Source organism: Anser cygnoides, chromosome 1 (genome assembly GCF_040182565.1).
Source record: "Anser cygnoides isolate HZ-2024a breed goose chromosome 1, Taihu_goose_T2T_genome, whole genome shotgun sequence".
NCBI classification, from domain to species: domain Eukaryota; kingdom Metazoa; phylum Chordata; class Aves; order Anseriformes; family Anatidae; genus Anser; species Anser cygnoides.
The window spans coordinates 133,554,233-133,568,173 of record NC_089873.1 but is presented as its reverse complement, the minus strand read 5'-3'; the positions used below and the strand labels follow the sequence as shown (position 1 = coordinate 133,568,173).

At 41.1% G+C, this 13,941-nt stretch overlaps 1 protein-coding gene across 3 annotated transcripts in view; it reads left to right on the top strand.

Moving 5' to 3' along the window:
• CLCN4 (chloride voltage-gated channel 4) overlaps positions 1 to 13,941 on the top strand; it is a 47,858-nt gene that overhangs the window by 28,368 nt on the left and 5,549 nt on the right. For all 3 annotated transcript variants that reach the window (XM_066982248.1, XM_013191554.3, XM_048066746.2), the window contains exons 6-11: positions 231 to 437; positions 530 to 610; positions 1,171 to 1,716; positions 4,604 to 4,790; positions 7,294 to 7,692; positions 13,415 to 13,631. In XM_066982248.1, the coding sequence (XP_066838349.1) occupies positions 231 to 437; positions 530 to 610; positions 1,171 to 1,716; positions 4,604 to 4,790; positions 7,294 to 7,692; positions 13,415 to 13,631 (1,637 nt within the window). The remainder of the gene's footprint in view (positions 1 to 230; positions 438 to 529; positions 611 to 1,170; positions 1,717 to 4,603; positions 4,791 to 7,293; positions 7,693 to 13,414; positions 13,632 to 13,941) is intronic.

Here is a 13,941-nt window from a genome sequence, read left to right as displayed (position 1 = left end):
CCTTACCGACGCAGGGGACCACCCATAATAACAGTAAAAGTGTGGTCTGCTTAACCCCTGCTCAGAGATCGCTGTGGGAAAGTTGCCCTACCTAGGGTTCCTTTCTCTCCATCACTGTCTCTTTTCAAGCAGTCTGTAATTTTTAATTCTGCTGAGGTTTTAACTCCATTCGCAAGTTCAGAGTAGTTCAGGTTTCTTCAGCTCTTCAATATGTTCTTCCTGCTTTCCAGATAAAAACCATCTTGAGTGGGTTCATTATTAGGGGCTACCTGGGAAAGTGGACACTTTTAATCAAAACAGTCACCTTGGTTCTGGTGGTATCTTCAGGCCTCAGCCTTGGGAAAGAAGGGCCCTTAGTCCACGTGGCCTGTTGCTGTGGAAACTTCTTCAGCAGCCTCTTCTCAAAGTACAGCAAGAATGAAGGAAAGAGGAGAGAGGTGAGTTTGGCTCAAACCATCCTTTATTTCCCTTTCCAGATACTCACTGTTTCAAAGGACTTATGCCTTGTAAATAAATATTTGCTTTGTAGGTGCTTTCAGCCGCGGCAGCCGCAGGAGTTTCTGTTGCCTTTGGGGCTCCAATTGGAGGTGTACTTTTTAGTCTGGAAGAGGTGAGACCTGGCAGTTCATTTGTTTCAGTAAATATATTTTCTTTTGATGTCTTTTTCTAAGAGTCCTCTTCATTTTTCAAATATTTATATGCTTATTTTTCTTCTAAAGCAAAAATAATCTTTGATTTCTAGTAATAAGAAATAGCCAGGTGTTTTAGCATAATTTGAGTAAAAGATGATCACTGGCTTCCTGAAAACAAATAAAATGATTCAATCGGGAAATGTATCACTGTGCTGAATTTTCTATGGCTTTCTGATAGCTGCTGCATGGGATGAGCTGCTGAGCACCTGTCTTACCCTCTCTAGCCAGCAACTTTGAATTTAGGTTCATTGATTTTTCACTGGTTGCTTCTCCATAACCAAAATCTCAAAATGCCTTTCTAATACCTTTGTGAACAAGTTCTGACTGCGGTAACAACTGGTGTTCTCAGTACAGTCAGATGCAGAGTCACAGATTAAATGCTACAGCAGCCTACTGTGCACAGTGCTCAAGCAAATAATTAAATCCAATGTCCTCCATCACACTCAGTGAAGTGTTTACTGTCTCTGCTTGGTTTTAGGTCAGTTATTACTTTCCTCTGAAAACCCTCTGGAGGTCATTTTTTGCTGCTCTTGTGGCTGCCTTCACACTGAGGTCTATCAATCCTTTTGGAAACAGCCGACTGGTCCTTTTCTACGTGGAGTACCATACACCCTGGTACATGGCCGAGCTCTTCCCCTTCATTCTGCTCGGCGTCTTTGGTGGCCTCTGGGGGACCCTCTTTATCCGATGCAACATTGCCTGGTGCAGGAGACGAAAAACCACCAGGCTTGGGAAATACCCAGTCCTGGAGGTTATTGCGATAACGGCTATCACTGCCATCATCGCCTACCCCAACCCGTACACTCGGAGGAGCACCAGTGAGCTGATCTCGGAGCTCTTCAATGACTGCGGTGCCCTGGAGTCCTCGCAACTCTGTGACTACATCAATGACCCAAACATGACCCGGCCGGTGGATGACATTCCTGACAGACCTGCTGGCCCTGGAGTCTACACTGCCATGTGGCAGCTTGCCTTGGCCTTGGTGTTCAAAATCGTCATCACAATATTCACTTTTGGCATGAAGGTAAACAGGGGAGTGGTGCAGAGCCTGCCGTGGCACCACAGCTTTGCACGTAGCACTGAAGCTGTCTCTATCCCAAGGCACAGATGGGTTGTGTTCAGCAGCTATGGTCTATCTGACGTGGCTTGGGTGCCTCTGACCTCGGCCATGCATGGGTCGTTTTGATGTCTGCTGGTCCTCTGGCCTGCCAGCACCTCGCTCTGCAGGTCCAGGTGGCAACAGAGGGACAAGCCTTGCTATTTTTCACCTTCTAGTTTTCTTTGGTTTTATTAAGTGAAAAAGGTATCTGGAAGGGCATTTAAATCCACTGCTGCCAATGAGCAAATTCAGTGTGATTCCCACTGCAGCTGTCTTTCAGCTCTCTCAGAGATATGGACTGTTTACATTGTTGTTTGTCTTGTTGGGTTAATGTCTTAATGTGCCTCAAGGTAGCTATGTTCAGAGAAGTAATGGCTTTCAGTTTACTGATTTACACATTTAAAATCTCACAAGGATATAAAAGTAGCTGAAAGCTTCTATTTTTGAATCTTTTTAAGCACTTCAGCCTGGAAGAATGAGGGAGTGGGAAGACTGACAGATGTATGATTTGATTATTCTAGATTTGCAGCTTTTTCTTTCCGCTCATCCTCCTTCCCATAAACGGGTGATGAAAGATCCAAGAACAATTTATCCAAGCTTTCAATATATACAAAGCTGTTTGTGGCGAGTTTTATGTATCTGGTTGCTGGAGCCCATATAAAACACATATCTGTCTGTCTACAGCTCCCATGATCTGAGAATTTAGTTCTGGATCTGACTGCAGCAGATGATGTGAGGTTATTCTGAGTTATACACTATATGGTATGCCATATTCAAAGCTAAGGCATCTCATTTTTTTTTTTCTCTTAAAAACTGAGCTTGAACTGAAGATCCTTTAGAATGCCAGTTACCAGAAAAATAAGAGGAAATTGCTGGAAGTTTGCTTTTCTGTCATGTTTTCTCCATTTGGGACATCCCTGATGACAACTACTAAATTGTGTTCAGATCAATCAGGATGACTGATTGAGTTCTGCTGATTTCTTGAGCAGAGAGAATGAGTGGGAGTTTAAGAGCACTTGGATGTTACAGGTGTAATATTCTTGGAGGAGGGTTTGGAACAAGATGCCCTTCACTGCAGAACGTGATTTGTGCTGCAGCTGGTAGCCAGTTGTTACTATGCTCGTTCATTAGCTAAAACTTCTGAGTTTGGGTCTTCATTTGACATATGGTTCTTTATTTGACATATGGCTCTTTATTTGATATATTTAAAATTCCTTAGAAGCAACTGACAGTTTCAACTATTCTGAAAAAGAACAGACAAAATAGATTTACCCACCAAATTTAGAAGGCCTGATCTGATTGTATCAGCAAAATTAACAATATATTGTGGAGGAGCTTCTGCTGTTATCAGCACTAATGCTTTTGGGCCATGCCAAGGTTGTTAGTTTAGTTTTCTAGGAAGCTCAAGGTATATTTTTAGAATTCAGAAGATATATATAGCTTTTCTCTATAAAAATAACAAAAAGTCTATGCTTGCAAGTCCTTGCAATGTTTGTCTTCTCCGCTAGGAAATTTGTCTCCAGCTTGACATCTAAGAAAAAATTCACTTGGCTGAGGCAAAATGGCCTGCCTTCCTCTCCCCTCTCCCCTCTCCCCTCTCCCCTCTCCACTCTCCACTCTCCCCTCTCCCCTCTCCCCTCTCCCCTCTCCCCTCTCCCCTCTCCCCTCTCCCCTCTCCCCTCTCCCCTCTCCCCTCTCCCCTCTCCCCTCTCCCCTCTTTCCCCTTTCCCCTTTCCCCTCTTTCCCCTTTCCCCTTTTTTCCCTTTTTCCCTTTCCCCTTTCCCCTTTCGCCTTTCCTTTTTCGCCTTTCACCCTTTTTCCCACTCTCCCTCTCCCCTTTTCCCTCTCCCCTCTCCCCTCTCCCCTTCCCCTTTCCCCTTTCCCCTCTTTCCCCTTTCCCCTTTCCCCTCTTTCCCCTTTCCCCTTTCCCCTTTTTTCCCTTTTTCCCTTTCCCCTTTCCCCTTTCGCCTTTCCTTTTTCGCCTTTCACCCTTTTTCCCACTCTCCCTCTCCCCTTTTCCCTTTCCCTTTTCCTTTTCCCTTTTTCCCTTTCCCCTTTCCCTTTTCCTTTTTCATTTGTCCTTTCTCTACCTCTTTCTCTACCTCTTTCTATTCCTCCTCCTCTTCTCCTTTTTTCTTCTTTTTCTTTCCTTTTTTTTTTTTTAATGATTTGTGACTTGTCTATGTAGCATACAAGAAGGTAATGATTCATAGAGCTTCCAGGATAATACATAGCAAACTGAGTTGAAGAAATATCTGCCTCTGAGCACTCAGCCACTTTTCTCTAAAATTTTATTCTGTGCGTGACATTTAATTTAAAATCTGGTTTGATTTAGCCTGAAGGAGTAGCAGCAAAGTTGTAAAGTACTTCATGTGAGAGGCATTGAATTCAAGATGTTATTTTCAGTCAAGCCTATTCTCAAGCCCATGACAGAGCCATCAGCAGCTCCTGATGAGGAAGCAATAAAGTCAAAAACAGGAACATCCTGGCTTTAAAAACAGACCATGATTCAGAAATACCATTTATTTATCAAATTCAGTGTGATACAGCAGGAAGGATTCAAAATGGCTATAAAAATACATTAAAATTACATAAAGCTGTTAATATACATGTAGTTGCACAAACTCAATCACTGCAGAAGCCTATGGGGAACATCACTGTAGGCTGCCAAAAAGCTACAGCCTTCTGATCTAGCTTTTAATAAGGAAAAAGTGTTCTCTTGTTTCCAATAATAAATAATTAATTGTTTGATCAATAATTTCATTACTGGTCATTTTTGTTGATGCACTCATGTGTCTATATTTTATTCAAGATCCCTTCAGGCCTCTTCATTCCCAGTATGGCTGTTGGAGCTATGGCTGGCAGGATGGTTGGGATTGGAGTAGAGCAGCTGGCATACCACCATCATGACTGGATCATCTTCAGGAACTGGTGCAGACCTGGGGCAGACTGTGTCACACCAGGACTTTATGCTATGGTGGGAGCGGCAGCTTGCTTGGGTACAGTACCTGCTGATCACTGTGCATGTGTAACACGGGTATTTGGGCACCTACAAATTGGCTTAAGACAGCTTTGTGTTTGTGTTAGGTTCTGCGCTGGCATGTAATGGATGTGATGGGGTAAAGCACAGGCAGCTTCCTCAAAGGGTCTCTCCAGTAGTCTACCAAGTGGTCAACACGAGCAGCTTGTAGTCACCAATGCCTGCTCCTTGTAATCTGAAAAAAAAAAAAAAACACAAACAAACACACAAAAAAACCAAACCAAACAAAAAAACCCAAAAACAAACAAACACAAAAAAACATGCACAAAGAATGAAAGAATTAAAGTTAGGCTATTGATTTCAAATGAGGAGTGGTGTTTTTTTGTTTTGTTTGTTTTTCCTTAGGTATAATGAAATTCACAGTAGCTGGAGTAAAGCTACTTCTTGTTTAGATTGTGCTCTCTCTCTGGTGCAGGAAACAAATTCCCAGGCCTGGCTAAATCTTAACCAATACAGAGGTAAAAATTCGGTGTCTTATTACGGCTGTATGACAGTCACTGGTCAATTGGGCTGTCTTTTTGTTTTCATTTTGACCATAGGCCAATATTTGATTACATTTAATCACTGAGATTCATTGGATTTAAAAAGAATGACCTGCTAACTATTAATGCTAGATCATTGAATCATACCTCATGTATCAAATTTCTGGTCATAAATCTAACAAGAATGTTGCAAGAATGCCATCTGAACACATTTTTACCTTATCATGCCTTTCCCCTTCTGTATGTGCATGTTTTACCTCCTTTTGTTGTCATCATTGATACAATCATTAGATGATAAAATAACAGTGGGGAGGTATAACATCTTTAATGTAATTGGGTAAAAAGATGCACTCAGAGAAGAGCTGGAAAAGTGTCAGTTTCAGAATTTCTTGTTAGCAAAGTATGGATCATTTGTGTGACCAGTTATGGGGGAGCTAAGGGCAGGATTTGCCTGTCTAAATTTACTGTCTGTAATGTAGACAGTAACACCTGAGCTGTGGTGATATCCTTCACAGTGAATGCAGAAAAATGAGATACTCAGAAGTTCAGTCTCATCTGGCAATAGACATCTAAAACCAGGCAAATGAGCAGATGAATTTGTCCTTGAAGGATTTGGTTTGTCTCCAAAGACTTTAAAGGCAATCTGGATGACCACCGTGAATATGAACACATACAGCAATGTAGTGATGTAACAATAACTAGGTTTAATCTTCCTGTCGGAACGCAGAAAGTGCTTTATCTTATCCGTAAATGGTCTTAACGTTCATAAAAGAAACAACACACAAAATGTTTGCTGTGATACTCCTGTTGATTTGTTAGTCAACAGTCACGTCCTCTTTCAAAAGGTCCAAATCAAGGTGCAGAGGTTTTAATAGTACATTGAGACATACGGCAGCATGGTCACTGCTCGTTTGTAAGCCCAGTGTTCTGTCTCGCTTAGCGAAAGCCTGTAACAAGTAGAGGAAGTATTAAATGATCCTTACTGTGATATCTGCTCACAGCTTTTCAGACTCAGTCATTAAGGCATTCCTGAGATGAAAGCTATATCCGGATCATCATGTTAAATAATCAACAATTTAATTTTCCTGTATGTTGCTAGATTAAAAACATCTTTTAATGACCTGTTTGCTGATTTCTCGCATCTAAAATGGTGCCATATTTTGAGGCCTAAAAATAGCAGATTTATTACTTTTACCTTTTGAACAGAGGCAAAGAAATGTTACCTAATAATTCAGTGATACATACACACTTGTCTGCAGTTATATGATTATTTTTATCCTTTAATGTAAACTGAAGGAGTAAGTATGCTTGTAAAATGAGGAAAAGGATTGAAAAATATAACTACAACCCTGTCTATAGCTGCATGCCTAGATGTAGCTTTAGACCAAGCTGTCTGGGTTCAAACTGGGTGTTGTACTAATACCAAAAGTTTGGGTTTAAGCAGTAATGTAGCTTGCAGTCAGTGGCCTAAACTATTCTTATGTAGAATTTTGTAGCCATGGCATACCTGAAGATAATGCTTAGTTTTCTCCTCAGTATGAATGCTACAGGTAACCCAGTGCAAAGGCCAGCTGTCAATGCTCCCTGTGCTGTACTCCTGCCTGTCCCAGCCATGGTACTTAGCTGATCCTTGGAGTTACATTTAGGTTTAGTTTCCCAAGTATCCAGTATAGCTGAGGTTTTTTGCATGCTTGCTTGTTTGACAGCACACTCTTTTAGCATTCATTATTTGCTTTTCAGTGTTGGCATTTTTGGCTTGAGCAAGTTCACTCAACCTTTTTGACAAAAATTGCAGCACATGAAAAATCTCTTTCTTCAGTTAAATAAGTCCCCAGATACTTCACAAAGTATAAGGGCAAAGTACTCAGCATGAATAATCTTTTGGCTGTTAGAATGTAAGACACAAAAATAGGAATGAGTTGCTTAGCATGTACACTTAAAGAGCACTGAGGGGAATGTGACTGCTTTCCTTGTTGGCAGGTGGTGTTACCCGAATGACGGTCTCTCTGGTGGTGATTATGTTCGAGCTAACTGGAGGCCTGGAGTATATCGTACCTCTTATGGCTGCAGCTGTCACAAGCAAGTGGGTGGCAGACGCCTTTGGGAAAGAAGGGATCTATGAGGCTCACATTCATCTGAATGGTTACCCATTTCTGGATGTGAAGGATGAATTTACACACCGAACCCTGGCAACAGACGTCATGAGACCAAGGCGTGGCGAAGCTCCTCTCTCTGTTCTGACGCAGGACAGCATGACTGTGGAGGATGTTGAGACATTAATCAAGGAGACTGACTACAATGGCTTTCCAGTTGTGGTTTCAAAAGACTCGGAGAGACTTATTGGATTTGCACAGAGACGAGAGCTGATTCTTGCAATAAGTGAGTAGAGAGTATCAGTGTACATGTGAGTGTGACTTTGTTAGGGATTTTGATAGCATGGGATGTTAACAGTGTCGTTCACCTTGAAGAATGGGTAAATAAGAACCAAGCCAAATTTTCCACAAATCTGGCTTTTACTTGTTGCTAGGACACATAGCTGGAATCTCTTCTATTGCAACTGGTAGATTTCTGTAGCCTTGATATTTGTGAGATAATTTTGTTGTCACTCACAGCAGTACAATACAATCTGCTAGAGACAATAAAGATAAGCCCAACTCGTATGACCAGAAGTTTGCCAGAACCAGAACAAATGTCACTGCGGTGCTGCGCTTCCTGTAGTCTCATGGGCTGCCAGTGGCAGCTGGGCCAGTTGTTAACCTTTGTCACCCTGTGACAAAGTGCATGTCCCTGTACTTCTTTCTGTTTCACTATCTCATTTTTTTCTCACGTGCAGGCCTTTTGTACTAGGGATGGAAGACTTTTCATTGGAGGATGCTGATGTGATTAAATCTCAATGCTTGGTAAAGGATGGTTGAGTTTTGTCAAGCATCCAGTGTAGAGCTAGCTGGTTAACTTACAGCGTGATCTAGATCCATAAGGATTTTGACCCATCAGATCCTTTCCTGTATGGTCTGATGGCTAGGTGGGGATTGCAAAGATGTATTATATGAAAGCAAGTGTTCTCAACTTCCTCATAACCAGAGACCCAGGTGTACAGAGGTCTGCAAGCCTGGGAAATCAACTCCATGGTCTGCTCTCAATTCTGAGTCCTATGGTGCTGAAGGCCACCCAGGTGGCCTGACAGGCTGCTGGTGGGGCATGGTTGCCTTATACTTTGCAGAGGGGTGGACTAGGAATATCCTAATCTCCCTGAAATGGAATTATTCCTCTCTGTGTGAGCCTGTTTCATCCCTCTGCTTCAGGTACCTTTAAAAATCTGTTGTCTCGGATGGAGCTGAGGAAACTTCTATACTCTTCAGAAAAGAAAATCCATAAATAGAAACTTGGGTTTAGAAGCCTACTTTCCTGCTCACAAGGACTTCTCACAAAATGAGATTTGAAAGAATGGTGGTCTTTAAATGCGCATTTTTGGATACATGTGTATTTTTGTCTATCAGATGTAAAGAGATTCATTCCAAGTGATCAGCCCTAAAACTTATATTCATTTATTCAGGGGTGCTCAGCTGTTACTTGGCTTTTCTCTTCTCATCCAATAGCAGAAAGTCATCAGTGCTGGGATGCTATATGCAGAAGAGAGAAAGAGTTGACAGATCCCAATTTTCTCCCCATAATATGCAACAGAGAATTCTCTTCAGTAAGAAATGCATTTCTGATTTTTGCCCTTCTGTGGTGTAAGTTGCCATTTCAATTACACAGAAAAGAGTCTATGAACTCGATTAATTTTGCATTTATTTATATAAGGAATTTCTCAAAACACAGGAAAGCAGAACAAACATTGCTGCCAGTTTCACAGCTCCTCTAATTACACAATTGCAACTTAATTTCCAAGGTGTATGGGAATCTAATGTTTTTTTTTTTTGTTAAAAACACACTATCACTGGTTGCTCCTTCCTCCAAAAAGAAGGGAAAAAAAGTGTCTATGAAGTCATAATCCTCTGTGTACCAGTCTCAGTGTAAGAGAATTTTAAATACACCAAGGTAAGGTCCAAGTCTGCTGCAATGCCCTCTTTAAACAACCAGTTTTGCCTAAGGGCTAATCTTCCTTCGGTAGTAACAAAAGGTGTACATCCAATCTAGGATAGTAAATATGTGCCTGTAGTTTCACCAAATGCATAAATGCTAAGCGTTTATGCCATTTATGAAATAATTTGTATTTTACCCTACTTTTGCTAATGATTTTCAAATGTCTTCTGCAATCCCCTGTGAGAAGTGGAAAAACCTTAATTAAATGTTTTTGGCCTGCCCCGTGTCTGGCTTTTACAGTGTGTATGCCGTGTCAGGGCTGTAACACTTGCTGCCATCCTAACTTTATAGCCTTCTGCATCTCCCTTGCAGAGAGGTATGTCAGTGGGAAAATTGCATGGAGTGAAGGTGCAAAGCCCTCACTTTAAAAGCAGAAAGATCTGACACAGTCTGAAGTGAATCATAAGTTTGAGCAGCTGAATCTTTTGATTCAGGCCATAAATGGCAACATAAATTCAACATGGCTGAATAGGCTTGCTGGGAGATATGTGAAAATGCCCAGCTATGCACAATAACAAAGAAATTAATTAAGAATAAACTCGGTGAACATTTTAGATCAAAATGCTTTCCTGTTTGAAAACTGTTTCTCTGACATCCACATTTTCCAGAAGAAAAGGTACTGTGTCCTGACCTGATCTAATCAAGAGTATCTTTAATAGGATCAGAGGCAGAACTGAAATTTAAAACCAAAAATTTATCTTCATAGATAAGTTTTCCTAAGAGGCTTAGCTGTGAGGGACCTTTGGTAACCGTCTTTCTATCGTGCTGGGCATGACAGCTCCCTGATCTCAATCTGGGCCAACTCTGTGATAAAACAGTTAATCTTTCCAATACTTCATAATTTTAGGTGAGTATGGTTTGTGTCCTTCTGACTTAAAATCTAGATTTGGTGTCACTTTTCCAAGAGACATGGTATATGGTTCCAGTATAAGGCAGAGCAAAACACTGGTTTTATACCAAGCTAGCAATTTTTTGATAGTTAATCCTTCACTAAAGGGTAAAGTTGCTTTGCATTTATTGCAGAAGTCACTGCTCTTGGGTAATAAATAATGGCAGAGTATCGGTTTGCTGTGAACTTCCACCTCAGCTTGCTTCACAGTTGTGTTCGTGGAGCCATACCCTAAGTCTCCCTGAACTATAAAATTACTTGCCAGGAGACAGACATCACATGCAGTAAAGCATCTTTTATTCTCCTGTTTGGGTTCTTATCTCCTGTTCAGCCTGACAGCATCCAGAGATACTGGAGTAATGTCTGCAGCCAGTATAGCCCACCTGCACAACCCTGTACCCAGGGAATGAGGTCTTTGGAAAAGCAGAGTCAGGCTCACAGCTGTATCTCTGCTTTCACTACATTGTGCTCCGCAGAATATATCCTCAGTTTGAACCAGCTTTGGTACCTCTATGCGATGACACGTTGTGCCATTATATACAATCATAGAATATTTCTGAGTATATGCTTTCAGCTAAGAAGCCTCAGCTTTGTCTTGCTTGATTAGTTGTGCATCCACAGTGTGCAGGCCCAGGGAATTCACTGGAGAAATACTCCAATTCCCTCACATGACTGACTTCTTGAATGAAGGCAATAACTACTGAGTCCTGCATAAAATGCCTGCTCACACACAGCTCTCTGTCTTGTGATTTATCTCTGTGTCATTTCTTTCTTACTACTCGGAGCACTATGCATGCTCTAGAAATGTATCCAGTCCCTGTAAAGTAGATGGCAATGCCACTTCTGATTGCTCCAAAGCACCTTTGGGAGGACTGCGTCCTTCTGTTGGTCCTCGTTGAGCAGGCAGGCGAGCAGGTCAGGTGAACGTGGGTGGTCAGACTCACCCTCTGGGAATATGTGTCTACTTTTAAGACGACTCCTACTTTACAGTCTTACAGTGGGGAGTATTTGACTCTGTAAAGCTCTTTTTACATTTGGCTAGCTTCAGAGGCGTTGTACAGAAGGCAGAGCCCTGGGCACAAACCAGGTAGCCTGCATAATGTGCTTTTCCCAATGTGGAATTGAAAGAGCAGCACAGTTAACATAGGCTGTGAATTCCTGAATATGAGAGGCCATTTCACATTTGGGAGAATTAATTCACTCTGTAGCTATGACAGAAGTCTTCTGTATTGATTACTCTGTAGAGCCAGACATCGTCATCCACTCCTACTGTTGAGTTTTATCTGTTTTTCTTATCCACTGACTGCAAAAATCATCTGTTCTTCCGTTTTACCTTCTCTTAACTCCTCCATCCAGTGAGATTGCATACAAAGTCTACCATTTTTATGATGCCACTGAATTTGCTCAAAATTACTACATCATTCAAGTTTCTCTAGAGAGATGTTTGGCTTTGAAGAGTGAAGTCATGTCTTTGGCTAATCACTGTTGTCCAGGGTCATTGCTGCTTTGGGAACAGCAAAGTAGTAACTAAAGTGCTTGGGCCTGTTGCTTTGGGTGCAGCTTCAGGAAGGAAATACCTAGCTGTCAAGGGCTTTTATCAAAGGGTGGGACTTACCTTCAGTTTGATTAATGATACCTCTTACTGCAGATCGTATATCAAAGAGCTATGCAGGCATGTTCACACTTGAAATTGGATGTATGAATCAAAACAAGATGAGACAAAGTTAGCATCATTCCTATAAATTGCAATAGGGCTTGTAATATGTGGAGTGAGAAAGTTGAGAATCATAATATAGTGATATTAGGTTTGAGCCAGCACTGCTCTGGTTCCAGAAATATTACAAGACAATGATCATTAAAAGGAAAAAAGTGCAGCTGGAACATGTTGGAAACCATTACTGTCTACACATTACAAGTCACAGAAGCAAGTTTCTGCACTTTGATTGATGGAAATGAGCTCCAAGAATATATACATATGCTTTGAGTATGTCTGATTTGCTGTGCCTCTCAAGAACAGAAGCAGCCTATATTAATCAAAGATAACAATTCATACTTATTTCCAAGAATTTATACAAAAAAAAAGAAAAAGGAAAAAAAAAGAAAAGAAGACAGAATGAAATCCTCAGAGCCAAACAAAAGGTATGCTTATTCTGGGGAAAGACAAGTGGCCTTTCATTTGGAAATCCATCTCAAATGTTGTTCACACCCTGTAGTGATGAATAGAAATGAGGTAAACACTACAGAGAAAATAAACCACTTCTATGCTAAGAATTCTTGTGGGGTCATACTTTAAAATAAAAGGCTTATACTGATCATGTAAACTCCAGATGTAGTGTACAGTTCATTTCATCGTTTGATCAAAGTATGAATGAAAGCTTTTGACCTTTTGAAAAGGTTCAAATACGTACTGTTGAGGAAAATGTATCAAACTCATTTACTGCTATATATTGTTCCTCCTTTTCCTATCTTCCGTTAAGTAGGAAGCTTATTTTTTTTGCCCTTTTAGAATCTCTCTATATAAACCCTATTTAAGAACTTAAGTGCAAAATTGCATCATTTTCCCTGCAACCCGGAGAGGTGTGCCAGTGTAAAATAACACCCACACTGCTCCCAGATTCCTGGAAAGTGATTTAGTCTTTTGCTACTTTTATGTTCACAAATAAATTTGCCATGCTCAGGTTTCCTCAGCCCCACTGAGAAATCTGGGAACAAACTGACTGCTCCAAAGTGACTGTTGACAGGCTTTTGACTCCTCTCCTTCAGGTATGCAATGGAAGTTTCTGTTGTGATTCTCACAATGGAGAAAACAACTTACGATCATTTGAATTTGACAGCGATTGGGTTACTGATGTTAGAGAATACCATGAGCCACGCTTTTATTCAGGAAAACATTATGCCAACCAAGTAAAAGTATGTATTTGTAAAAACATTGTAAAAATGTCGAGGAAACTATATCAGAAGGAAATTCATGTTTTCTCCAAGACCTCATCTCTTATGACCTCAGTAACTGTCTGACAAAAGGCTACTACTGCCTTTGCTTTCCAAAGGAGGACATAGTTTTTTCATTGTTATTATCAAGCCTGATTAACAGGCCCGACTCACTGTCTGCCTTGATCTTTCTTTATACAGAGAATGCAAGACAGCGTCAGGATGGGGTGGTGAGCAATTCCATTGTGTATTTCACTGAAGACCCCCCAGAACTGCCACCCAATAGTCCCCATCCACTGAAGTTGCGGCGTATTCTCAACCTGAGCCCTTTCACCGTCACTGACCACACACCAATGGAAACCGTGGTAGATATCTTCCGGAAACTTGGACTCCGACAGTGTCTTGTCACTCGCAGTGGGTGAGTAGATGCTGAGTCAAGCACGCTTCAAGAATCTTAGAAGATTTTTTTTGGAATTAACAAAAACACTGTTTGTGCATCTAAAGCCAGGTATAGATAGTAACTAATTAATCAGCACCTCTGAGACACTCAGATGAATATTTATATTCTATTTTGTGGATGGAAAACCGAAGGGAAGTGTGCCCAGTCTCTCTTCAGGGCAGCAAAAGAAATCAGACTCACAACCAAAATGTTCCTACTGGGTGTCATGGTTCATGCTGTTCTCCCAAGTCCTTAGTGTATTTTCATGTAGATAAGGTAAAGATAATTA